Consider the following 26,651-nt stretch of genomic DNA (forward strand, 5'->3'; position numbering starts at 1 on the left):
TGCCATTAGTTGAAACCTGAAGCCTCAGGTGGGGCTGAGGTACTGTGGCTTTGAAAACTATACTGAGCAAAGATGACCACACAGAAAGGTGTTATCTGTCAGAGTATACAGTGCCCAGTGAGCTCTGCCTGAGGGAGTGTTGCCTTGGGTTTCTTTTCTGGATCATTAAATCAGAAGAAAGCAAGGGCCACTTTTCTTGAGTCCAGGCAAACATGAGTTACATAGGCCACTTCTCTTGGCCATAATTCTCTTATAACTTGTATGGCTTCTCTGCTTCACAGGATTTTAGAGCCAAGAAGCATCGATAGGGTCATATTTGTGGCTAGCTTGGCTGTCCAGTGAGTGAGCTTCAGGGCCCACTTGTCTCTGCCTCCCAGCATTGGGATTTACAAGTTTGAGTCACCATACCATGCCCGGCTACTCTCTGGAATTGTTGTGTAGATTTTGGGGATTGAACTCAGGTCCTGCACTTGTTTGGCAGCTACTTTACCAACTAAGTCATCTACTTAGTAGAAGTTCTAATAATTGTTCCTAAGGAAAGACAAATGTCTCATCTCCATGTCTAGGACACTGCTTTTCCATTTACCTATTATTTTGCTCAGAGGATACACACACACACACACACACACACACACACACACACACACACACACACACACACACGTGCATACACATTTTAGTCAAGGCCAAAAATCTGAAAAACAAAACAAAACAAAAAACAGAGGGGGGGGTGGGGCACCTTGTAGGTTGCAATTAAGGAACTATCCCAACTATTAGGTAAGACCTTTAGTGGAACTCTCCCAGAAGCTTGAGGTCAGCCCCAGGGTGATGGGTATAAATACATTATTAACATCCTGGGGTGATCTGACCTTTCAAGTTCCTGGAGATGTAAAAAGAAGCTGTAATTGTGACACAGGCCAGAGGAGAGAACGGCTGAATTCAGTCCAGGACAGTTGTTGATGACTTGTGACAGATGTTTGGTGACCTGTGTGTGCCTGGGGGTTGGGAGAGAAGTGGGCTCAAGTTCTGCCTCACTTTTCTTGAACAGGTGTGTTCACACTCGTGCACAAAAGATGTTTCTCCTCCCACATCTTTCTCAGGAAGTCTAGCATTTACCTGGGATGAAATTCGGCCACCCCTCTAATCCTCTGAAGAGTAGCATGCCCTGATTTTATTTCTAAACTTGAGCATCTTATACTCATGCTGCGGATGTAACCCCCTCTTCAGACATTGTTCTTGCAGCTTCCAACTGCTGGCTGGGGGTTGGGGAGAGGGGATTGTGCAGTGCAGATGTGTCTCTATCTAGAAATAGCCTGAGGACAGATGTCTCTGATTTAGGTTTGTGATCCTAGTTGGATCAAAGGTGCTTTAGGCTAAGAGGGTGGTTTAAAAACAGTTTATTAGAATTAAAAAGAAAAAGTAAATAATTTGGCTAGTCTTTAAGAGAAAGACAACATTATCCACAGTTGAATATTTGAAAGGAATGTTCTTCTCTTGGGAATTTCATAGCCATGTATAAAAGCCATGTGCTCCTTTTAGACACAGCCTTATTTCTGTGTTAGCTCCAGCTTCCTAGATTCAGTTCTATAATTCAATTAAACAATTTCAGTTGCTATCAGTGAAGGCACTAGTGCAGGTCAAATCTCATCCTTGCTTGACCATGTATAGGGATGACAGAGTAATGAATACTACTTTAAATTATTGCTAATAGTATTTTTCTGTGATTTTAAGTTTAGGTCTGTATACTTATTAGGTGAATAGATGAGGCTAATGATTTAACTGGATGCAGTACTCCAGGCAGAATGAATGAAAATTTGTTAGATAAGAGGATTTTAATTTGAGCTCCTTTTTGGTGGTAATTTTGAGCACAACTGTAAGTAGGTGTGTTGTCTCTTGGTCATAAGGTCACATGGGACAGAAAATGACATGGTTCAGGAAAGTTTTTTTCAAACTTTCTATGTGGTTATAACTATAAAACGATCCTCACATATAGGAAACTGAACTCTCAAAGCACATTTTGACTGAAAACAGTAAGGGTGCTTTTAATGTCTAACCAATAATCCAGTTTTAAAAAATACTTCAGATACATCCCCACATCTGAGGATTTTGATATTATGACAGTTTGATGTAATTGCAGATTTTACAGTCTTAAAAAAAAACTAAATACCAGTTGATAGAGATCATTAATAATTACATTAGGGCACTTTGTAGTAATTGAAAATTATTTTGTACATACATTGTTAGAATGTGTATATAACATACACACACACACACACACACACACACACACACACACACACACACACACACACATATGTGAGAGCCAGAGAAAACTGTGAAAAACCACATGCTATAGATGCAACCTTGGGAGATGATCATAGGAATGTGGAAATAAATCAAAGTATGAATGTGTTTATAGACGGTGTGTAAGGATTCAGGCATTATGCTGGCATGTCCCTGTCACCCGGTAGAATGCACTCAGGCAGTACCCTGGTCAGCCCAGGGTTCCATGATTGCATAGTTTGTACACAGGTGCAAAGGACCCCTTTAAAAGACAGACCCCCACCCCACTTAAGCTTTCTTTCTGCTCTCTCTTTCCCACTGTTTCCCTGGGGCAGGCAGGACTTTTCCTGTCTCCCTCTTCTCTTCTGTCCTCTCTCTGTGTCTGTGTCTGTGTCTGTGTCTGTCTCTGCCTCTGCCTCTGTCTCTGTCTCTGTGTCTCTTTACCTCTTTTCTCTTTCCTCCCCTCTCCCCTTTCTAACAAAACTTCTCACATAAGCTCTGTCTGCTGGCTGTTTGTCCCCTGCCTCGGGTCACTCTGTCCTGCCATGGAATCCCCCAAGGTTCCCCATGCAAGGTTTATGGTATAAGCTTTATGGTATCACTGTGGGAGCGTCCTTTAACAGAGTGAAAGGGATGGGAATAGCAGCTTCTATGGTCAAGATCTGAGAGGGAGGCAGTGAGGGCTGTTCTTTGTGTACATTCTTCTACTGGGCACTCAGCACCTTTCACTGCACTTATTCATACTTTCCCCTATTGATTGGCTGTAAGACCTTCTTTTAAAGGTTTTATTGATTTGCTTAAAATAAAAACAAAAACCAGCAGTTGAGTAAAGCAGTCACTGTAACAGGATGGTATATGTTAATTTTAAAGCAACTCAACCCAACAGCCCCACTCTTTCTGACAGCCTAAACTGTGATTCGAGCAGTAGCTGCTCATGGGCAAAAGCTATGTGTGGTCTTAGTTCTCAGTCTCAGTGTATTTCCTTTGCAAATCCCACGATCTACTGGCTCTATGGCAGATTGACACAAAGCATGTTGCAGAGTAAACACAGAAAAGACCATCACCACTGCATCTGCACTCTGAGGAACTCCAGAATGGAGGGTCTGCCTCACCATCATCTAGCGTCCAAAGGACAGGCTATAGAAAAGAAGGTATTTTTTTCATCTAGTGTCACATTTTTCTTCTGAATTTTAAAGATTATTTTTAATTATTATGAATGAGTGTGTCTGTGTGTGGGTATGTGTAGGTGAGTGCAACTGCCCACAGAATCCAAAAGAGCACATGCCATCTTTCTTGGAGCTGAAGTTAGACTGTTGTGAGCTGCCTGAAGGTGCTGGGATTGGAACTCAGGTCTTCTGCAAGGGCAGCACATGTTCTTAAGCACTGAGCTACCTCTCTGGGGCCTGGAGTCACATTTAAATTATTATTTTTTAAAGGTTTATTATTTTGGGGAAAGGAAAACTTCACAGGTATCTGTGTAATTTTATTTCTGTAGAACTGTCATCTAATCTTGACAGTCAGGGCCATGGTTAGAGCACTGCATCTGCAGCCGAAATCTGGCTCTGGTGCCTGTGGCTGTGTTATCTCACACAGTTTACTTTTGGGCCCCAGTGTCTTTATCTGTGAGATGGCATATTAATAGCTTCCCCAAGGGGTAGCTTGTAGGGACAGCAGAGGAAATCTATGACTAACAAAAAAAGTACTTAAAAGGAAAGGGCAGGTATCTCTGTAGACGTCAGAGCTTGCTTGAGTATTACAGTGTGGGGCTACTTAATATTTACTGAATGGGTAGATCTTAGGTCTCTCACACACATACTCAACACACAGATGCATTGAGTATCTATGAAAAGGACTGGCATGCTACCCATTGAGTATCTATGAAAAGGACTGGCATGCTACCATCTACCATTTACAACTGTTTCCAGTGTTGTGTCTTCTTCATGAGGTCAAAGACCATGGGGAGGCCGACAACCAATATATCTGAATGGAATGGTCTGCTTATTCTAGTCAACAGTCTAGAGAGATAGTGGACCCCTCCCCAGGGTCCCTCCCCAGGGTCCCTCCCCAGGACCGATGCCTTCCAAAGGTGACAGTGGCTGTCTTTAGACTCCATATTTCTTGGAATTTCCTTACTTTTTACCCTCACTCAGAGTGACCAGAGTCACAGTTCTCTCAGCCCTTGAAATCTTGAGTAAATATAAAAACATTCAAGTAGGAACTTTCCTCATCTTCCCCTTCCCCAACCCTTGCCTTTGGATCCCAACACATAAGAGAAAGCACACCTCCTCCACTCATCAGAGAGCACCAAGGGAGCTACCCTGGCTTGAGATGGGATTCATGATGAGCAAGAGTTCATGGATGAAACTGACTTAGACTGGCATCAACCACAGCACATGTCTACCGGTTACAAAGGTCTTATCAAGAGGGTGGGCAATTCTTGCCTTCCACCATTTTTCTGCTTTATACACCAGAAAAGCTGGCCCATGAGCTCACAGAGATAGTCCTGTCTTCACTCTTCATTCCCTACAGAAGTTCTTAGAGATAGGTACCTGTGCTGTGTGTCTGACTTTACATGGGGCTTCCAGTACTTAATTCACTTTTCTACGCTTGCACAGCGAGTGCTTATCCACTGAGCTATCTCCACAGCACCTCATAGAAGGTACTCTGACTGCAACAACTTAGATAATTTTTGTGCAGGGAACATCCTCAGAGTCGGAGATGCCCTCAATGGGTGTAAGAGCTCAAATAGTCTCCGAATCTGAACCATTCAGATTTCAGAGTTTGGAATTTGAGATGTTCAACTTGAAACAAGGGTCTTTTTGTTTTATGAAAAATGTTAGGTACTCAATTTAAAATGAAATTAAATACTTAAAATTGAAAATAACATTGTTTTGATAAAGCTCAGAGCATCCTGACACAAAGCACCAGAAATACCCAATAAGGTAAATACACTGCTTTGATAAAAAAAAAAAAGAAACAAAACCCAGTGTAGTAAAAACTTTGTTTACTTTTTAACCGACTACTTTGGGACTGGATTTCTAAACAATCAAAAATGAAGGTGCTAAAAGTGTGTGTTTGGGGGAAGACACTGTTCATAGGAATTTAAAATATGTTTAATTTTGCCACCATAGCAATTTTCTTCCTGGTACAGTTTAGAACTTATAGGCAGTGATTTGATATGTCACAAACTTTTAAGATGAAGCCAGGTGTGTTGGCTGACAACTGTAATCCTAGCACTTGGAAGGCTGATGCAAGAAGGGTACAAGTTTGAGGCTAGCCTGGGCTACAGAAATTCTATCTTAAAAACATACAAACAATTACAAACCCCTTAAATGTCAGGCAGTATACGAAAACCTTTCAGAATGGTGATGCCCCTACTGTAATGTTTTACAAATAGAATTTGCTGCTTTCCTTCAACTAGATGTGTGCTTTCTCTCAAACTAAAAGCATGGGTACTGACTCCTTTTTTGAGGGACCTTTCTATGCACGGTCCAGTCACTGCTGCATGGACACATGTATGCATGCTATGCTTCTGGAAAAAAGTAAATTGTTTCTGTCTTCTGCTTTGAATCCTATCATGCAAGCAGGAACACACCAACATTCCAGGGGCTGCCACAAGATTGCAACTCAATGACAGAAAACATGAAAATTCTGAAAAACTAGAACATCCCCCAGTGGGCAGTCAGTGAACACTTGGATTTCAGCAAACTCTAAATACTGGCAAATCTGCATGTGAGTTACAAGTCAGGAGTTTTGCAGGCAGGGCTGGCCCCCAAACACCCTCTGTCATCCTCCACATGTTCCCGGGACTGTCAGGCACTAGAACTGGGTCTCTCAAGAGCCCTAGCTCAATGGGCTCAGTCACCCGGACAATCAGCAGCTTTTGGCCTTATGTCCTCTCCTCCCCCATAAAAGGATTGATTCAAAAGCATCTTTTAAAGGGAGGGTCCAAGTAGACAGAGAAGGACAGGGGTCCAGTGACACTTGCTCCAGTGACAGACAAGTCTTTCAGCTCTGATGCGTGCTGCAAGCTGGGGGCTGAGGATGTGACCCTCTCTGTCTGCTGGCCGCTCATGAGGACCAAATGGTGAGTGATGCCTGCCAGTTCCCTGAAGGGGTCAGGTGCAGACTGCTCCTTCCTTCTGTACATTTGCAAGGCCATGGCTAACTTCTACATCCTGGAAGTATAAACTACTCTGCTGAGATTATGTTAGAGTACATTCCAGGGTCCAGGTCCTTTGTAAATAGGACTAATGGAGAAAACAGTGAACTACTTGAACACCAATGATCACAATTTGCCAACTAGCCAAGCACCAGATTCTAACATGGAGAAAATAAATAAAGATAAGAACATAATGGGCAAGCTAAAGTATTGTTTCAAAGCTTTGATGTCAGCCCTATGAGGTGGTTCAGTGGATCAAGGGCGCTTGCTGCCTAGCTTGAAGGATGACTTGAGTTCAGTCTTCAGGACCCACATGGTAAAAGGAAAGACCTTCCACAAGTTGTCTCTTGATCTCCACATGTGTGTGCGTGTGTACATGTAAATATGCACACACGCACACACAGATTATAAAAAATACTATTTTTCAAAACTCCATGTCCAGTATTTTACACTACCACAGTTAGTACATCTCCTCACTCAACTGGATGAGGCATTTTGCACAGTGTGAGGAAGTAACAAAGGACAGGGGAAAGACTGCTGGTGCTTGGCCAGTGATCCTGGGGGACACAGCACCTGGGTCTCACCCATTGTGAAAGTGACCAACCATTAAAATAATGAGGGAAAGCATTCTGCCTGAGTCTGACCCTACCCATTCTGATTAGGGGTTGGAACTTTGAAAGCTCTTGGGTCAGTATGACAAGCAAGTATCCATTCTTGAGACCTGCTAGTCTGTTGTCTTTGAGGAGTTCAGACAGGGGAAGCTGCTTCTTGGACCTCAGAAGCTTGGGTTCAACCCAGAGAGAAATCACTCCACAGGCCAGGCATCTAAAGACCTGGAGACAGAGAGCACAATTTTGTGCCCCTTGTCAACAGGATCAACAGTAACAACACATGTGCACAAGGTCAGACGATGCAGAGTTATAAATGGAGTTCTTAATTGGTCTAAGTAATAAATACAGATATAGAAGGAAATGCTGAGAGATCAGAGAGAAGGAGCAAACCACCACCACACCTTACCTCCTAGCATCTCAGCAGACAAGAGAGCAAGGTCAGTGTCTGCTCCTCAGCTCTTTAGTGTCAGTACTAGTGACGGGCTTAAATAAGTTGTATTTCATACTGACTCCTTAATTGTAATTTCCAGGACTATTTCCTACAGGAAACTCTATTCTTTAGCTCGGGCTTTGTGTATTCACAGATCACTGTTGTCATGTGATTTGGACACAGTTAACTCCCCAGGATACTATGATCTCTTATATTTCAGGCAACACACTCTTGCTGTCAGCAAAGCTCCTACCTCACAAGCACATAAAATCCAGGCACGGTGGCACACCTCTGTAAACTTAGAACTGTGTTAGCAGAGATAGGTGGTTCCCTCAGCTCATTGGCCAGCAAATCTAGCCAATCTACTGATCACTGTGCTCAGCAAGAGATCGTGTCTCAAAAAACAATGTGGAACGTGATCAAGGAAGATATCCAATGTCCTCTAGCCTCTGGATATGCATACATGAACACAAGTGTATACATTCACATATGTCACCACCCCACAACACACACACCAGAACCCAAGTAGAGAAGGGTTGTGCCTCAGTGTCTCAGGTATTGACTAATTGTAGATGGCATTGGATACAAATAGTTACAAGGACTGGTAGAGTTCAAGATCAACTGAGTTCAACTTGCCTTTATTCTGGGCCAGAAATCAGTATCCATTCTAAATTGATAATTAAAAGAGAGAACATTCCAGAATTCTTGTAGTCAGCACTAGCTAGCTCTCAGAAAGTCTTATAATCAGGGATTCTTCTTTATGTCTGATTTGATTTACTCCCACAGGTCATTAACTGATGTCATGTGGTTGAGTTCTCCACTGAAGTTTCTATAATTTTCATTTAATTGGGCATGTGGAGGCTGGGTCAGAATGTATTATTAATTCTGTGATCTTCGTGTTATAGTTAAATGACTTTATGCTATCACTTAGGCTTCTTAAAATTGAAAGAACAGAAAAGAAATGGCATGTAAAATGACTTGTGAAAAGTCTTACTTGTATCATTTATGCAAAATAGTTGTAGACAAACACAAATTTCACACACAAGCTTGTTAAATACCCCTGTTATTAAAGAGGCCTGAGAAGTAGCTGTGAAATGTCTTTGTTTCCTAAGTTTCTGAGAGACAAACCTTCAGAAGCAGTGGTATAAGTCACGATCCATTCATGAATGTGATGGCCTCCACCGCATCCTACTGGCAGTAGCCTCCTTTTAACACTTGCAGTCCAAGTGTTCCCTAGAGGATGAGGTGCAGGTGAAGCAGCATGGACTGCTTTATCAGGATGGGTTCTCTGTCCTCACTAAACACTCAGATATCTAAGGGACAGATTCCTGGTTAGGCGGTATCATTAGTGTCAGCGCCTTAAGAGAATTAAAAGACTTGTCTTTAAGTACGTCCTGTCTGCTCACTGGGATAATGGATTTTGAAGTTTATGTAACAGCTCTAGAAGCTCTGGGACTCCTCTGGAAACCTACATGCCAAATTCAACAGGATTTCTTTGTGCTCCACAAAATTCCTGGAGACTTCCAGTGCAAACATACTGCAGACCCCTAGACTGGTGTCCTGCTTTGGGCAATTTTATTGCATTATGTAATGCTTCTCTGTCAGAACAGAATAGCTCACTGGATCTTTCATTCAGTATCCCAATGAACACGTATAGTTTGAATAAAAGGACTTCAAAGTACTTGTGACTTTAAAGGCAGCCATCTGTTCTTTAGACAGTTAAGTTGAAGAAAAATAAGATGATCACTTTTATTACTTTGTACAGCAATGTTCCCAGGGATCTAAGCCCTTTCTCACAACTAGTTTTGATCATATGTATCTTTTTAAATTCAGCAATTTTTCTGAAATAATACTGAAAAACAATATATTATAACCTTAAATATTTGAAAGCATATTTTAAAGAAAATTGAGATTGTGTATTTATGGTATATATTCCACTCAGAAACATTCCTTTTATGAATGAACACTAAGAAAAATCCATCTGCCAGGTTAAGCAATAGATACAAGAGTGATACATAACTTTGCTTACAGTGGGAAAACTAGAACGATGGAGCCATTCCAAAAGATGAATAAGAAGGAAATAGAACATCTAAAAGAAAGTTTTTAATGAGATTTACAAAGTGTGTGTGTGTGTGTGTGTGTGTGTGTGTGTGTGTGTGTGTGTGTGTTGGTGCCTAAGGAGACCAGAAATGGCCATCAGATCCTCTGAAGATGGACTTACAGATGATTGTGAGACAACTGGCCTCACAGGAACAAAATTTGGATCCTCTGAAAGAGCAGCAAGTGCTTTTAGCCACCAAAGCAAGTTCTTGAGAAAAATTTCCAAATCTTAGGAAAGCTCCAAAATATAGTAGAGGAAGATACATGCATGTGATTTGTTTTTAATGTTACTTAAAAGTTGCTTGGGACAAAAGCTAAAAATTGCTTCTAAGAAAAAGGTCATTTAATGTTAATATAAAGAAACAGAAGGAGGTATATGGAACCCGAGCCAGTGGAACTAGGAAGGAGGGTTGGAACATGCTTTCTCTGGTTTTTCTTCACACATTTCCCCCTCAGAGGAGGAAGTCACCACTGTGAATAACAAGCACACTTGTCACTCTTTATCTTTGCTCTCTGGTAACACCACAGAGAGTTACCAAGACCCATTTCAGAGAGTATTTATTGAACACAAGATAGAAACATATTAATGCTTGCTTTTGATTATTTGCTATCTATTATCTAGTGGTGTTTCCTTTGGAGAAACTTGAAACCATCAAAGTCCAAACGACAGACTCATCCAAATAATCTGTCCTGGTGCCCAAGCTGTTTCCTATTAAAAGCCTCCTCCTTCCCCCCTTCCTGATACATGGATATGGATATGGATATGGGTATATATGTATGTATTTAAAGTAGGATGGGGTGGCAGCTGGAGAGGTGGCTCAGCAGTTAAGAGCACTGGTCCTTTTGTCAGAAAATACAGGTTAGATTCCCAACACCCACATGATGGCTCACAACCATCTGAAACTCCAGGCCTTCTTCTGGCTTCCATAGATACCAGGCATGCATGCAATACATATATATGCATGAGGGCAAAACACTCATACATATAAAATAATAAGAAATTTTAAAAAATTAAAAAAACAATACAGCAAGCAATGACAACAGGATTTCACTGTCTAATGCTGATTGGCCTTGAACTTATGATCTTCCTGCATTGGCTATGCTGAGATCACAGACACGTATCAAAGGAAAGTTTTCATTTCCCACACCCACACTGAAGATGGAATCAGTGTCTTGTGGACGTGAATGTTCTTTGGTGCAGAGATGGAGACAAAGAACAAAGTCCAGGAGTGCATCCTGTTCACTGTGGGGTCCAGGGGTCAAACACGGGTGGTCGGGCTTGCATGGCAAGTGCTCCTACCTGCTGAGCCATCTTGCTGGTCCAGTGATGTTTAATTTCTTTTTTGTTTTGCTTCATTTTTATGGTATTGGGGATTGAACCCTGGACTTCACAGATGCTAAACAAGTGTACTCCCATTGGACCTACATGCCAACTCCAGGTTTACCTCTTCTGTGAAGTGTGTCATAGATGCATCAGCATATCACAAGTTCACATGACTCCAATGTGTACAGCATGACCTGTGTTCTCACCGACCCCAGAGTGCCTGTGTTCTCACCGACCCCAGAGTACCTGTGTTCTCACTGACCCCAGAGTACCTGTGTTCTCACTGACTCATTCTAGCTTTTATCTACCCAGTATTTACTGAACAGATATTGACAGTATTTTTTCTCTCACTGGTTCCTTCTGATTTTGGTGGTCTCCCTAATGAGACTGGGACACAAATCAGGGAATCCATATCTATATGAGTCTCAGAATGTAAATCCTCCTTTGGTTCTATTTCCACTTAAAAAATGAAAAAGAAAACCGATTCTTTAAGGAACTCGTGACTTATTTGTTTTACTCTAGCAGTCATTAGCTGCTGAATGTGTCTCAGTTTCAGAATGCTGCAGCAGCCATACAGCCTCCTACTGCCAGCATTGTCTGCTATTCATGTGACTTGAACTTCAGGACAGTTATTTGACTGTTATTTGACTAGAGAATTCAAATCAGGAGTGGGGAAGAAAGTGATGGGTGTGCTTATGTAGTCTATAGATGACTAATTATTGATAAAAATGTTTGACTTACCTGTAAAAGCATCGTACAAAGAAGTCATAGCATGAGAAACATTTTTTAAAGACCCAAACAAATAAAAGGCATGATAAAATAATCAATTACAATTTCCAAAATAACATCTTTGTTTCTACTCAGAAGTGTGAATATGAAATTTTATGCCCTTTAACTAACAACTAGAAACAAAAGTTATTCTAAATATGAACAGTGTATAGATCAAAATATCACCCTGTTCACATTTCTCAACAGCCCGTAAATCAAACAAAAATGTCATTGTCCCTCTGAGTTGTAATTGTTGGTCTCTTAGTTATCACATTTTCCCTTTCAGATATTCTTTATTTTATTACAAAAATAAATCTCTATAGAAGAAGAGAGCATTTAAGATAAATCCTACACAGGCGGAACAAAATAAAGAAATAGAAAAAGCCAACCTTTATTCCACTTTGAACAAGTTTGTGAATGTCCAAGTAAGGCTCCTTGAAAATGTCTCCTTCTGGGGTTAGGATCTTCACATACCCTTCCTTCTCTAGAATGAAGAGGCGATGGGAGCCATCGCCACTGTGCACAGCACCCACCGGCTGCCGCAGCCCACTCACTACCTCCTGGACACAGAAGCAGTTGTGTTTGTGTTTTCTAAACAAACCAGAGAAAAACAGTCAGTCCTCCCGCTGATGGAGGTGCAAACAGAGCACAGCACATTTCCCAAATGTATCCATTTCCTCAAAAAACAAAAACAAAACAAACCCAAAACAAAAAACAAAACAAAAAAACAATAGTTTTGAAAATCAGGAAGGGCTGCTAACACAGGCACCCTACAATAGGATTCTTTTTGTTAATTCATATTATCTTTTCAATGGAAAATAACAAGATATCATTTTCTCAGAAAGTAAAAGTGAGAACCAGAATGGTTTATTCTGAAATGTCATTAGCTCATTATCTCATCTTTCAGTGACTATAAGTAAAATTTGCTTTTACTCACAATAATGAGCCTTTATGAGAAGGCATTTAAGGAGAGAGTTCTAAGATCCATTTATATAAAGAAAACCTGATTTGCTAATAATAAACATGCTGAATATTTCCATGGTGCCATAAACCTAACAACAATCATAAAATTCAAGTTGAACACTGTACCCATAAAATTCCCATGAGTCATGGGGAAGCCAAGCTCATAACAGAGGATTAGGGGGCTGAGTATTAAGTGCATTTAAGCTATGATTTTAGAGGAGCAAACCACTAAGAAGGAAAAGAAGTTAATGCCAGTGGAGTCTACCGCTCCTGAGCACAAGCACAGAGAAGTATGTCCTGTCAAAATCACAGATTTATTACTTTTTTCTTTAAGATTAAAGAGCATTGAGGGGGTAGAGAATGTGGGAGGAAGAAGGGAGGGGGAGAGAGAGAGGGGGAGAGGAAGAGGGAAAGGGCGAGAGAGAGATGGAGGAGGGAGAAGGGAAGGGGGAGAGGGAGCGGGAAATTATATGGACCTGCTGAGCTCCTCCACCTTCTCATACTCTTCCATCTGGTCCAAGTAGTTGGACGCCGGTCCTCTGACTTGCTTTCTTGGGAAGTCTGGAAAGCAGGACCCGCCATCTTTTCTTGAGTAGTAAAAACAAAACTCATCAGCAGTCGTTTGAAGAAGACCTTTAAACAGACATGGAGAAAGACTCCTTAGAACCATGAAGTGTTCTAGCAAAACCAGCTCATTTGGGCATCTGGCCAAAGAAGATTTTTAGAAAGCATATGAATATTCACAGGGGAAAACCAGACTACAAAAACATAAAAGGAAAAGGAAAGGAGGGGCTTGGGATTCCCTTTTCTTCTTTAAACACATTTAAGAACTCCAGTAAAAGTATAATCTCCTTATGCTGAGTTCTTTAGAAAGGTTTACTTCTCCTTTTGTATGGTGTGTATGTGTGTTCCTTCATGAGTTTACATGCATCATGTGTGTGCAGGAGTCTGAGGCAACCAGATCCCCTGGAACTGGAATTACAGACAATCTTGAGCTGCCAACATGGGTGCTGGGAACTGAACCTAGATGCTCTGAAGAGCAGTGGGGGATCTTTACCAGTGAGCCGGTTTCTCCAGCCCCTGTGCTGACTACTTGAAAGGCTATATGAAATGCACATTACAAAAGCCAGGGTTAATCTCACTGTGTTGACTCTTCTCAAGCTGCCTCACTGATCACGGGTTATATTTACGAGCTTACCTCATCACTAATTAGCCTAATTTTCCTACAGTACTAAATACTTTCCTAAAAAGAACACATGACAGCTAGAGAAGCGATAGTCTATTGTTTGCCAGTTGTCTTGATGGAATGCATTAATGGAGATAGCAAACATCTCCATATAAAGTGAATGACCCACTATGTAATCTTTAAGCAAGGAATTGATGCTAAGAGGAAGCCCTCTTGCTTCAAATACTTTGGAGCCTTTTTTCCTGTGCTTTTTTCTCTAAGGGATAATGATAAAATATATTTAAATGATCTTCGATCTTCTTAAGAAGAAAACTTGAACAGGTGATAAAATAAAGACAACTTTTCTTCTCTTTCATGTTAAAATCGTTGGTGTATGTGCATGTATGTGTGTGTGTTTGTGTGTGTGTTTATGTATGTGAATATGTGTGTGTTTGTGTGTGAGAACACAGATGTAAATGTAGAGCTCAGAAGCCAACAACTGGTTTTTTCCTCTTTCTTAGTTTTTGAGGCAAGGTCTCTCACTGATTCCAGGATACTGGCTGGCCAGTGAGCCCCAAGGAACCTCCTGTTTCAGTCTCCCTGTCACTGGGGTCACTGGCCCACTCCTCTGTGCCCAGCTTTTTTATGGGTTCCCGGGATTGAACTCAGGTCCTTGTGCTTGTACCATAAGCATTTCACTGACTGAACCATTCCCTGAGCCTGCAAAGAGGTTTTGAAAGTACAAGTCTCCTTGAATCTGCAATTAAAAGCTTTAGACTGGAGGAAAAATACAGAAAAAATTAGAAATCTGTAGTTTAAGGTAAAGGATCCTGGCTTTATTGTGCTTGTCAATATGATTGCTTCTGCGTTTGGAAGACTTTATCAGCCTCTGGGCAATGGATAGATAGCTGCTGGAGTACTTGTTCAGCAACTCAAAGTCCAGGCTTGAACTTAACACCACAAACAAACAAACAAACAAACAAACAAACAAGAAACAAGCAGCACAAACTCCCCTTGATCTGTTTTTATCAGTCAGCTCAGGTGAGAGTGTTTGCTTACCCGAAAGAAAGGATGTCTCTCACCTCCTATCTTCACCTTAGTGAAATTCTGTTTTTTTACATAACAAATTGGAGTTTTCATTGTACCTACTAGTCTTAGGATAACAGTATCTGGTAACTTAGTCAGAGTTTGGAAACTATATAACAAATTCAGGTTTTGCAAGAGTTTCTAAGAACAAGATTTGGAGCTCAGCCAAGCGAGGCTTATTGATTGAGTTTGCCAGACACTCAAAGTTCCTTTGCAGTGAGCTTGACCTGGGTCAGCCCAAACCTCAAAACAAACCAACCATTGGGTGTAAGAGTTCCACATGATAAAGCTCTGGATACATTTTAACCTCACTTTTGGGTGAAATGTATTACCCTTGAATTGTCAACAAAGACTCTTCAAGAGCATTTCTGTCAAGCATATTGGAAAATATCTTAAGTTGGGGAAGATGGCCAGGAAAAGTGTGTGCCCTCAGGAGTGTGTATACACAGAGAAGCAGGGTACTGTGTGTGCCCTTGGGCTATGCACACAGAGAAGCAGGGTACTGTGTGTGCCCTCAGGAGCATGTATACACAGAGAAGCAGGGTACTGTGTGCGCCCTCAGGGGGCTGTGCACACAGAGAAGCGGGGTACTGTGTGTGCCCTCAGGGAGTGTGCACACAGGGATGCAGGGTATAGTATGTGCCCCCAGGGGTGTGTGCACACAGGAGTGTAGGGTATGGGATAGAAGGCATGACAGAGGATTCTCCTTAGGAGTGGCAATAGGAAATTTTCTCTCTTTGAAAATCTGCCAGTGTTGAACACAGAAAGGAACACTTCTTTGGGAATTCACTACAAAAGATAACCTTTCTTTCCCCATTCTTTAATGGTTAAGCACCCATGTAAAAACTAAAAGTGCTAAAAGCAAGTCTATCTGAGCAAAAATAGAAAAGGAAAACTTGAGTTTGCTTTAAAAGCAATTGGTCTGTCTGCAAAGCAGGACTATCTCAAAGGGGATTAATGAATGGAACTATGACTGGTTCCACTTCCAGGAGCATTGTAAGCTGGGGACAAATAGTAGGAAATGAGAACTCATTTTCAAAAAGAATATCTTAACTTCAAGCTAGGATGTATCCTCATAAACTTTGTGTATCCAGATGTATTGACTCTTGATCAAACACACACCTTTTGTTTCTAAAAATTCACTTGAGAGCCTTTCACAGAAGGTGTATATCTAGCCCAGCCTGGATTACCTTGCTAGGGTCAGGTCTACAAATGGAGAGTATTCTTGCAGCTGCTGTTTTTTTTAAACACTTGGTTATTTATCAAGTATTCAGGTCTTAGCCATTTTCCAAGATGGTGAATCCAGCCCTCCTGTCCCATGCAGCACCCTATAAAAATACTGACTTGGAAAAGAAATACTCCCCAGAGTGATTGTGTGTTCCAGCTTCATTTCTCACTACGTATTCTAGAGAAGCTGTATTTCCCCCTTTGTTCATCCATCATGATACTGAAAAGGGGAAGAACCCCTGAATCCCTGGAATGAAGGCTCCTGACATATCCATTCCGTCCCTCTAGCTTGTTCTCCCTGGGACTAATAAGACACATGTGTTAGGTATCTGATGGAGTCAGGGCTGAAGAAACTCAATGGACTCAAACCCTTGACCTTGGCCTCATTAGCTACAGGATTAAACCAATTGAACTAATTGGGTGCAGACCTTTCACACAACTGAAACCTAACTGGGACATGACTGTCTAGAAGTGATAAAAATCATTACGATAATAGGGACAAAATATAAAGCAATGACAACGGGTGTCTCTATGGGCCTTTCTCAGAGTGTATTATACAAGCTTTAGAGAACGCTGTTCATTCAGACCAAAGGAAAAGACCTGTGATGGTAAGCAACTGGGGCACTGGAGAAACTTTAGGAGATTATCAGAAAGTCCACAAGTGGAGGACATTTTGATTAACAGTCTAGAGTATAGTCAATTTTACTGCTGTTGAATCTCTTTTCTAATAAGAAGAGCCTGATTGTTTCTGAATTTAAATTTCTAGAAATGTGCTGTCGTTCAGTTTCCAAGAATGTTCTAAAATGGTCATGCTTTCTTAAAGCCAAGACAATGAAGTACTTTTTTCATGTTTTGAGCAGTATAGGACAAGGAAAGAAATTTATGAAATTGCTTTCTTTTGATCCCATTCAGAATTTCCCTTCTTTTTACAAAGTATATTCCTTGGGCTCTCTTCATCTCCGGGGTTTTGGTTTGTAGAGAGTAAAGGGCATTGGTAGGAGCAGCTGGAATACCTTGGCCAAGTTTCCTATGAACCGGAATCTTAAACTATCTCTTTCCCATAGTTTGAATTTCTGAGAAGAGTAAAGCATAGACTTAAGGTGAAAATGATTACACAGTTGTTGCAATAATTTCTAATACCCCAGTGTCCTAGCAGTCTAGACACACTTGCGCACTGGAGGCAAGGCTGATGGGCAGACTCCTGCTTTGTTCCTCACAGGTTAGGAAAAGGTGGCCTACCTTCCAGGGCTCCAGCTGGCTAATAAATCAATGAACATAAATGCCAAGCAGTGTGTTATTACAGCTCACTTCGGACACAAGTATTTAAAATGATTATCAGTATGTGACCTAGGAAGGGCTGTCCCTTGAGCTTGCTGCTAAAGTCTCCTTGGGTCTTTAGGCAGCATTCTGACTGCCCTTTCCACCTCAGGAGTGGAGCTTTCATGTGGTTATCTTTCAAGGCAGCCTGGGTGGCCACGAAGAGCACTTGACATCTTGATGCACTTCAGCAGTTTTACATATATACAAACTTTGTAGAAAAATAAATTTGTCATTCGTCACCACATATGCTGATCTGGGAAGTGATGCGTTTGCAGTTCGGGCTCTGAGCAGTTTGCTGGGCTTCTTCAGTTGATCTTGTAGACTTCTTTGTTATTTTGGATGCTAAAATGACTTTGAATATACAAAGACCACCGCGGAGAAGTCTGTGAATCTAGCATGCTGCATTTTCTGTGAAATGATACAGCAAACGAAGATGCCAAGTGCTGGCTGGGATCACTTTCAGCTAAGGGCTGTAAGGGCAGAGGTCTGCAGCTACCCCCCGCCATGCTTTCCAATCTGTTATTGGTCTCTGTGGGCCACTGAGGCTACTGGGAGCTGCTCCACTTTGCATTGAAGAATGTGATAAAGGGGAAAAAAAGCAGCCAGTTTAAGAAAAGTCAGAAACATGGCTACAGTTTATAAAAGCAATAATATTTCACATCCAAATGATTTAGGTACGTGTTATGCTATATGCAAAGGAAGCAAGCAAATGTAGAGTGTTTATTATTTATAAGAAAGTTCTATTAAATTTTTTATCTATGTTTTTGCTGCTCAAAAAATTCTAAGATGTACACAGCACTTTCAAAGGTTTATCTGAGTCACATCCTACTATACTTAGGAATTATCTCTTTCTTAAATGCCATTTAACTTTATAAAGGGTTCACTGCAGTGATTGGTGTATGAACTTGGACTAAGTAAAAATAATCGGTCTTGTTAAATTATGTTCTTCCTCCATGCCTATTCTTCTAATTAAAATAATAACTATGCAATTTATAAATGTGTCTGTATGTGTGTCTGTGTGTGTGTGTGTGTGTGTGTGTGTGTGTGTGTGTGTGTGTGTGTGTATGAGTGGGGGTGCATGTAACACCCAGAGGTTAACACTGGGTATCTCACCAAACTATATAGACACAGATTCTGAAGCAAGCTCCCGGATCGGCCTGTTTCTGCGATCCCTGCCCTAGGTTAAATATGTTCATAACTGTGCCAGTCTTTTTTTCATGTTTTTATGCTTAGGTGACAGGTACCAACTGAGCTACTCCTCCCTGGGTTATAAACTTTTGATGACCTTGATGGGAACTATATGTTTCTTAGGGTCTGGAATGTGATGGTGACCAGGTGTCTCTGTGACACCTTATTCAGAGAGTTCCTGCAGCCATTCTGTCATCTTCTCTTTATGTTGTACAGGTTTGGTTATAGCAGCAGAGTTCTTCTGGGTCTCAGTTTTTCTCTTCTGTCCAGAGAACAGGACTTCACTGTTTTACCCATCTCATGGTATTTCTAAGGTGACAATTAGTCATTTTATGTGAAAATGCTTGGTTAGATGTTACTTTTCTAGTAATTCTTAGTCACACATTATCTAAAGAAATATCTTAAAAACCATGGGGTGTCTTTTTATCCCTTACTGCTATGTAATAGAAGCAGTGGCCTTGATATGAGGCTGGTAGGAAAAAAAAAAGGTTCCAACAAGAAACATCTATGGTGCTGGGGTATAATTCAGAGAGATGAAAAGAAAAGAAAAGAAAAGAAAAGAAAAGAAAAGGAGGTTTTTAGTGATAATAACCCAGATGTATAAAGTTATACTGATAATCCAACGTGCAAAAAGTTTACAATTTGTATTAGTATCTTAACAAGAAGCATAAGGCATTAGAACAAAGTTAGTGTACTGTTTGTCAGCTGAAACTGTAGTTCTCTCTTCCACAGCAATAAAACATAAGCCTTTGGGAAAGTTAACTACGAAGTAAAATAGGAAGGTGAAACACATTTTACAACTCCTATAAACAAGCCTCTGAGAATAGCTGTCTTATAACGATGCTGGCAATGTTTTAACCTACGCATTTTTCCTTTACCTGGAATATGGCCCCGACAAGTGTAAAAGAACTCTTTGCAGTAGTCCTTGCAGAGCAGCGGAAGTACTAGGTCTCCATCCAGGACCTCTCTCTCAGGTGAGCAGAACAGGCTCTGCGAGTGTGGCGAGCAAGGAGCACATTTGATCTCTTCTAGTAATTTGCCACATTCTGTATTGTTGGTAGAAGAGAAGATCTGAAAGCCACAGATCAGAAACACATCTTGTTAGTCATGAGAAAACTGAGCTTTGTCAGGTTTTCTCCCCCCCCCCTTTCAATCATGTTAAGTAGAAAAGTATGAAAAAGACTGAGTATGTTGCAATATAGTCTTTCAAAAGAACACGTCATCTTTGCTGCCAGGGTGGGAAGACAAAGGTCATAAGGGAAAACACAGAAGCACTTCTTGCCTTTGCAAATCCAAGTGTGTGAATCTGTTCTTCTGCTGTTAAAATAAGATGTTTATAGATACACTTACTCTACCCCAGAGCATATATTGAATCACATTTACCTTAAAAATTCCACACTTTTATCCAACTGTGTCCACAGTATAACTTAAAGACATGGCTTATTTGTGTCATGGATAAAAAAAAATCCATTTAATTCCTAAAGCCCCTAACATGGCTTCAAAACTGTACTTAAATAGCATTTTGGTAAATTTCTACTTGTTCCCAATCTGCAAATGTTACCATGCAAGTTCCATGTCTATAAAAATACCCAAAACTGAACCAAATGGGCTTAAGACCCATTTTTAATATTCATTATATCTTAGCCAGGAAAAACTTTCTAGCTAGTTCCTTAGGTATTTTAAATGCATGAATAAACACAGAGTTTAATGAAAGTGCTTTTGTATAGTGGGTAGTGAATTTTAATGAAAAAGAATACTTTTATTATTATTCTTACAATGATATGTCCTTTGTTTCAGTAAGATTAATTCTGGAGGACTTGATGATCCCTTGAAGTTAATAACTTGTAGGTAGAATGGATCTTAGCATCAGTATTCACTCAGAAACCTGACTTGAGGAACCCTTTCAATAAGTATAGAGGACAATGTCAGCCTATTATCTGGGAAATAAAATTAATGCTATCTAAATCAATCCTGATTTCCCCTCCTACATACACTACAAAACTCTACAACATGTATGCATTTTATACTGTTTTCATCTAGGTGTCTACTTAAGTATTTTTCTGGAATAATGTACTAAAATTAAGTTTGAAACTTTAGAAAATTGCTTAGTTCTCTAAAACAAGTATTTCTTTTACAAGTTGAGCTCATTTGAGTAAATAATATAGCTTCTGTTTTTCTGGATTATGATATCACAGGGTCATAAAACCCTAGATCTAAAAGACAGGGTTGGATTATGATATTACAGGGTCATAAAAACAGGGTAACCTAAAAACAAATTGCATGGAGTCTAAAGAGGCTGCTCTAGTCCAGAAGAAGGATTTGTATATTAAAACTACTTAGAGTATTCAAAAGTTATTAATCATACTTGCATTTACATTTTAATTTTTATCAGTTTGTTTAAGTGACAACTGTGTAAATGGTCCAAGTTTTGTAAAAGAAAACATACACCAGACACTTAGGATTTGCATTCCAAGAATGTCTTTTATTGTCCAGCCTGGAGAGAGACCTCACCAGATCTATTCAATATGAATAGTGGTCAGCTTGTTTCTGTTTATTTCACATATATAGCAACCCTCCAAGAACTAAACAACTGCAGGGACCTGAAGCCAAATTTTCTGCTGCCTGAAAACTGGGCTGCAATTACCTTTGCTTTTATGGAGACTATTTGTGCTTCTATTTTTTTTTTTTAAATAGCTGACACAGAATGATCCCATGTTCTCTCCCAGCTGCTCTCCAGGAAGAGCTTGCTTTTAGTGCCTAAAGAATTCTGTCTTTTACAATTTTTGGAATGTGTCCTGCCCACAAGATCCCTCATCAAAAGTTTCACGAATAGGATTCAATAAATTATCTGAAATCAAGTAGAATATTATTCTTGTTAAGGTTTGACGCTGTTCCGGCCCAGCAGGATGGGAACATTTTACTCTGTGTGAGGTCTACAATATAAACACCTATTTGAAGATAGATAGAGCCATCATTCTGGCTTTGGTTTCAATGAACCAATAGTCTTACTGAAGTCAATTAAACTGGCTCAGCCCAAGCAACAACATTGGTTTAGGCAGATGAGTACTGATGGGTGCATGTGTTTGAGGGGGGGCGGGGATACCCCTGTCTTTTCTTTCTTTCTCTCCTCCAACATGTCTATGTCAGGTACACAGGTTCTTAATTTAATGCCTCATATTGCCATTAATCTTAAGAAGAAATTTCAGTTAATTTCCTGTTTCAATTTTTAAAGGCCAAATACAAAGTCATCAAGTTATAGTGGTTTAGCCAGTTATACTTTGGAAATCGTGTAAAAAACTTGCAAACATGATCACAGCCAGCCTAGGAAGGACTGATGCTGTGGCTGTGTAGTCTGTAACATTTGGCAGCTTATCCTTTAATCTTCAGCCCTGTGAAAGTGAAATCGCCAGAAGAAAGGTAAGTGCTGGGATACAGGAGAAAGCCCACAGCTACAGCTTATCAACGGAGAAATAGGTGGCAGAGACCCCCTATATTTCTCTTTATTTATCACATAACTAAATAAAGAGGCTAAAGAGGCACCCACATGGGTTCCATGAAGGGCTAAAAGTAGAAAATACATGGCAGTATATTAAGATGTCGCCTTAAGATCACTTGGTCCACAAAAAAGCTATTTCTAAAAAATCATATGTCTACAAGACTGTTCAGCTGTAGGGCAGAACACACGCGCTCTGGACTATAGTACTGGATTATGTCATTAAAGAGTTCAGTTTCAATTTTAGGCTAATATGTAAATAGATCATTGTACTGAGGCAGCTGTTAAAGGGACCCCAGGATGAGTTATTTGTTTAGTTGGATGTGTTCAACAATAGCCTTTGTCCCTGCAAGAGCCAGAGCAAACAAATGATTGTAAAAGGGCACACTTGAAAACAATTACTTTTCACCCATTCCTTGACAGCTTTGGCTGTGAAACCACCAACGCAGAGAGAGAGAGAGAGAGAGAGAGAGAGAGAGAGAGAGAGAGAGAGAGAGAGAGGTACACCATTTTAGAAATGGTGTATTTCGGTGGGTTGTAGATTCAGTTTGGCTAATGAGAATTACATCTTTTTAGCATGCTATGTTTAGGATCCGCAGCAATTTTTCTAAGACAACATAACCTACTAAATTTTGGCATCACGTATGTCTCATCATAGTCAGGGGAAGAATAGCAGAAAGGATATGTGACAGGTAGGGTTTTAGTTGGGGGGATGGTAGGGGAGGATGGGAGGGAGAAGGGAACTGGGATTGTCATGTAAAACAATCTTGTTTCTAATTCAAATAAAAAATGATTAAAAACAACCTACAAGAAACTCAGACATAAGAACACAGTATGGAGTCTAAGAAATTGAACTAAATTTTGATTCACTAAAGAAAGTTCGTTAATCTAGCAACTGGATTGAACTGCTTAGCTGCACATGCTCAGTCTTCTGACTTTTCTTACTATTATTTGTCTTTGAAATTTCTTCCCTGATGAAAAGCTACTGTAGTACTTTTTTTGAAAAGTTGCAGAAAATGCAAAAATCTTTTCTGAGTTTTTTTTTTTTTAAACAACAACAATAGCAAATGGCTTTTTTGAATAGCCAACATCTCTGTTACATACACATTTATGAAATAATACCCTAACATATATTATAACCTAGGAAGACACTTATGTTTATTATAAATATAACATGTTTTTAAAACTGTTAAAATTTGAGAACATAGGTGAAGAATCCATGAGCATGACTGTGACACAGCTCTTGCCTTGAACACTTTGAGTATTGTTTGCTTGTAAACCACTTGCCATAGAACTATGGAACCCAACTTGCTTCACACACATTTTCCAAAGGAATCGGAATTTGTTGGAGACTGAAAGCGCTTTGACAAGAACATGCATGGCTAACATGGCAGACCTTTCCTAAGTAATTGTTTTGTTTAAGTTCTTTTTCTTAATGTAGCTTCTCTTAAGGAGTATAAACTCCCTGAGTCTGCCCCCTTACCCCTCCTCCCCACCATAGTTAGTTAAGAACAAAGTTTGCACTCCACATGCTTCTGGAAGAAGTCAGTATTGCAGGGGTTTCTGCATCCTAGGTATATTCACAGCATACACTACACACAGGGACACTTCATGGTGAGTAAATATTTCTACACCTTTCTCTGAGTTTCCCCTTGGGATGGGGGTGGGGACTCCCGGAGAAGCCTTTTAGATGCTCTGACTGAGCTGCTTCTGTAGCTTCATTCAATTAGGAGGCTGGGGCTTAATGACATTGTTGTGAATAAAACGCCAGAATATCTGTTCCCCGCATCTCAGACTACTGCTGCATATGGTAAGAATAAAGAGAGAGCTGCAGCTGAAACCCACGGCAAGACAGCTCTCACTCATCTGGGAATAGAAGGAGTTGGACAAACGCTCCCTCAAAAGGCATGAACATTTGGACAGAGCTGGGGACTGAGAGAGAATGATGTTCTCCAGTTTCACCCATTAGTGAACCAACTAACAAATACAATGGTGGTGTTGTTATTCTTTGGCCATAAGCAACAGGACGCTGTGTGTGGGCAGCAGTTTAGTGGGGAGGAGGATACGTCGACCCCTTTTTGTCCTATTGATTTTTTTCCTATTTGCATGACTTGAGCAAATTAAATGATGCAATATGGCTTTTTGTTACAAAACAAAGTGAGAGGTACCACCCAGACACATATGTTGATTCGCAGGAGCTGTTTACATGATAATAGGGTGAAATCTACCGTGAACTGAGCATAAAAATTAGATTCAGCCTGGGCATTTTTTTTTTTTTTTAATGCCCGGGCCAGCAAGAGTGGCACACAAAGTTTTCCGAGTCTCTCAGACCTTGACAACTGCAGGCTTGTAACAGAGGAATTCTTAATTAAATCTAAAATGGGCAAAGACAGGGGGAGCAGGGACACCTGATTGCCTGTCCCCTGTGAAGTGATTGTTAATGACAGGATCCCACAGACGGCACACAGCACTGCATCCCCTGTAAGAAATCTCATGCAGAACCAAGACCAACGATGGCTTGCACTGGACAGACATTTCTTGGCTAAACTAATCAAGGCATGAGAAGTGCATATGTCATCGCCCATAAAAATGAGTTTCCAGACAAGATCCTCCTAGACAATACTGCACCAGCGAAGACCTGGATTTATAACGTTACAACAAGACGGAGAAACCACTGAATAGGAGGCTCCAGCAAAATCTCTCGAGTTCTTATGGTACCAGGAGTTCCCTTCCGCAGGTTTAACCATTGTCATGCAAGCTAGACCCTTCTGCCTGGGCTTCAGATCATAAGCCAACACTGCCTAGATAGCCTTTAGAATCCAGTCTGCTCACACTAGTTAGAGCACGTGGAGAAAACGGAACAAATCTTTTCTACCCCAGAAAAATAAACCGGAAACCACAGCCACCCTAATTTACAGTTCTACCTCACCAAATGCTAGATTTGATCCAAAATACACTGTTAATCCCCATTCTCTTAAAATATTTACCCAGATCAGGACTCGGGTACCACAGAAATGTCTCTCTAGAGATAGGCAAGTTTGACGAGCATCCCCACAACGGACTCCAGGGAAGGAGGGCTATCCGCACACTGCTGAGGAACACACACCCAAAACACCTAACCATCTTAGAAAAGTTATAAGAACTATCGAAATGAGTTTGCCCTCTCTTGCAGCCACCAGCGAGTGCCTACCTTGTTCTCCAGACGCCCCAATCCAGGGCTGTCACTCTGCAGGCAGCAGGATACTCGGGGGTAGAAACCACCACACAGGATCTCTCCTCCACTCAGCAGCTCCAGCTGAGACATCATCCGCCTGTCTCTCCTTTTCAGACGCTTAGGGGGGTTCCCATTCAGGCACCTTCTCCTCCTTGCTCCATTCCCTTCGCTCCTTTCCCCAAACTTGGCATCTCCTTCAAAGAAGCCCAGAGCCACGGCTAGCAGTAGCAGCTTAAACGAGAGCATCTTCAGCATCGTCTATCCAGAGCAGCAGTGGCAGGACGCGGGAGGATGGGGGGTGAGGGGGGGCACTGCCCAGCAGGGCACTAGGGCGCAGCTCCAGGAGAGTGCTGCGGGGCGGCGGGACGCTCCTGGGGCGGAGGGAGGTGGCGAGGAGAAAGATGTAGAGCGCTGCAACTTTGCCCAAGGGCGGTGGGAGCAGAGAGATAAAGTGCAGATGACACTGTCCGCAGCCTTGCCAGCGTCACTTGGGTTAGGGGCTTTCCACAGCGGCTGGGAAGTGGGAGGAGAAGGAGTTGGAAGAGGAGGAGGAAGGGTAGGAGACGACAGTCATGGAACTTCGCTTGTCTGCTCAATGGAAGTTGTCTAGGTGAGACAGTAGCACGAACCGAAAGGGCGGCGGCTGCGGCGGGCCTGGTGGAGGCAGGGCCGGCGCTGGGCTCCCGAGGATGCTGAGGTCTCCTCTGCCGGTGGCTGCTGCTTCTCACACAGCCTCTCATGTTTCGCTCCCTCTTTTCTTCTTCTTTTTAACTAGCGCGCGGGGAGGTGCTGCCACCGCGCGCCCCTTGACGTCACCGCTGCTCGCGCACCCCCGCCCGGGGTAGGGAGAGGGGAGGGGGCAGCCGGCCGGGAGCTAGCGCTTGCGGGGACCCAGGGTGGCCTCGGGCTGCGACGGGGCGGGCGGACAGAGGGAGGGAGAAGGAGGGAGGACAGGGGATGGGGGAGGGGGCGGGGGAGCCCTTGGAGCCAGCCTCGGAGGCTAGGAACCCAGAGCGCCACCGTGCTGGGGTGGGGGTGGCCCGACCTTGGGCGCTGCTTGGGCCCAAAGTGCCTGGGGAACGTTGCTGCTGCTCAAGGCTGGGCTGAAGCTCCCAGACCATGTGAGTAGGAAGGGACCACGCAAAGTGAGAAGGGAGGGATTTTTCCCTGGCTTCGCCCACGCTGGTCTGGGTCTGGTTACCTAGCCCGGGAAGGGATGGACTCCGTGGGTTGGAGCCGGCTGCTGGGAACTTGTCCGTGCCTTTCCCTCTCCCGCAGGCGCAGGCGCGACAGACACCTCAGGTCCCCAGTGATCCC

The 26,651-nt window shown here is 41.8% G+C and overlaps 1 protein-coding gene across 1 annotated transcript in view; it reads right to left on the bottom strand.

Moving 5' to 3' along the window:
• Hhip (hedgehog interacting protein) overlaps positions 1-25,589 on the bottom strand; it is an 86,973-nt gene extending 61,384 nt beyond the window's left edge. The window contains exons 1-4 of the mRNA XM_027404881.2: positions 25,311-25,589; positions 19,506-19,698; positions 13,118-13,274; positions 12,068-12,269 (exon numbers count right to left, since the gene is read on the bottom strand). Coding sequence (XP_027260682.1) covers positions 12,068-12,269; positions 13,118-13,274; positions 19,506-19,698; positions 25,311-25,589 — 831 coding nt within the window. The remainder of the gene's footprint in view (positions 1-12,067; positions 12,270-13,117; positions 13,275-19,505; positions 19,699-25,310) is intronic.
• Positions 25,590-26,651: the final 1,062 nt, after the last annotated feature.

This window comes from Cricetulus griseus, chromosome 3 (assembly GCF_003668045.3).
Source record: "Cricetulus griseus strain 17A/GY chromosome 3, alternate assembly CriGri-PICRH-1.0, whole genome shotgun sequence".
NCBI lineage: Eukaryota > Metazoa > Chordata > Mammalia > Rodentia > Cricetidae > Cricetulus > Cricetulus griseus.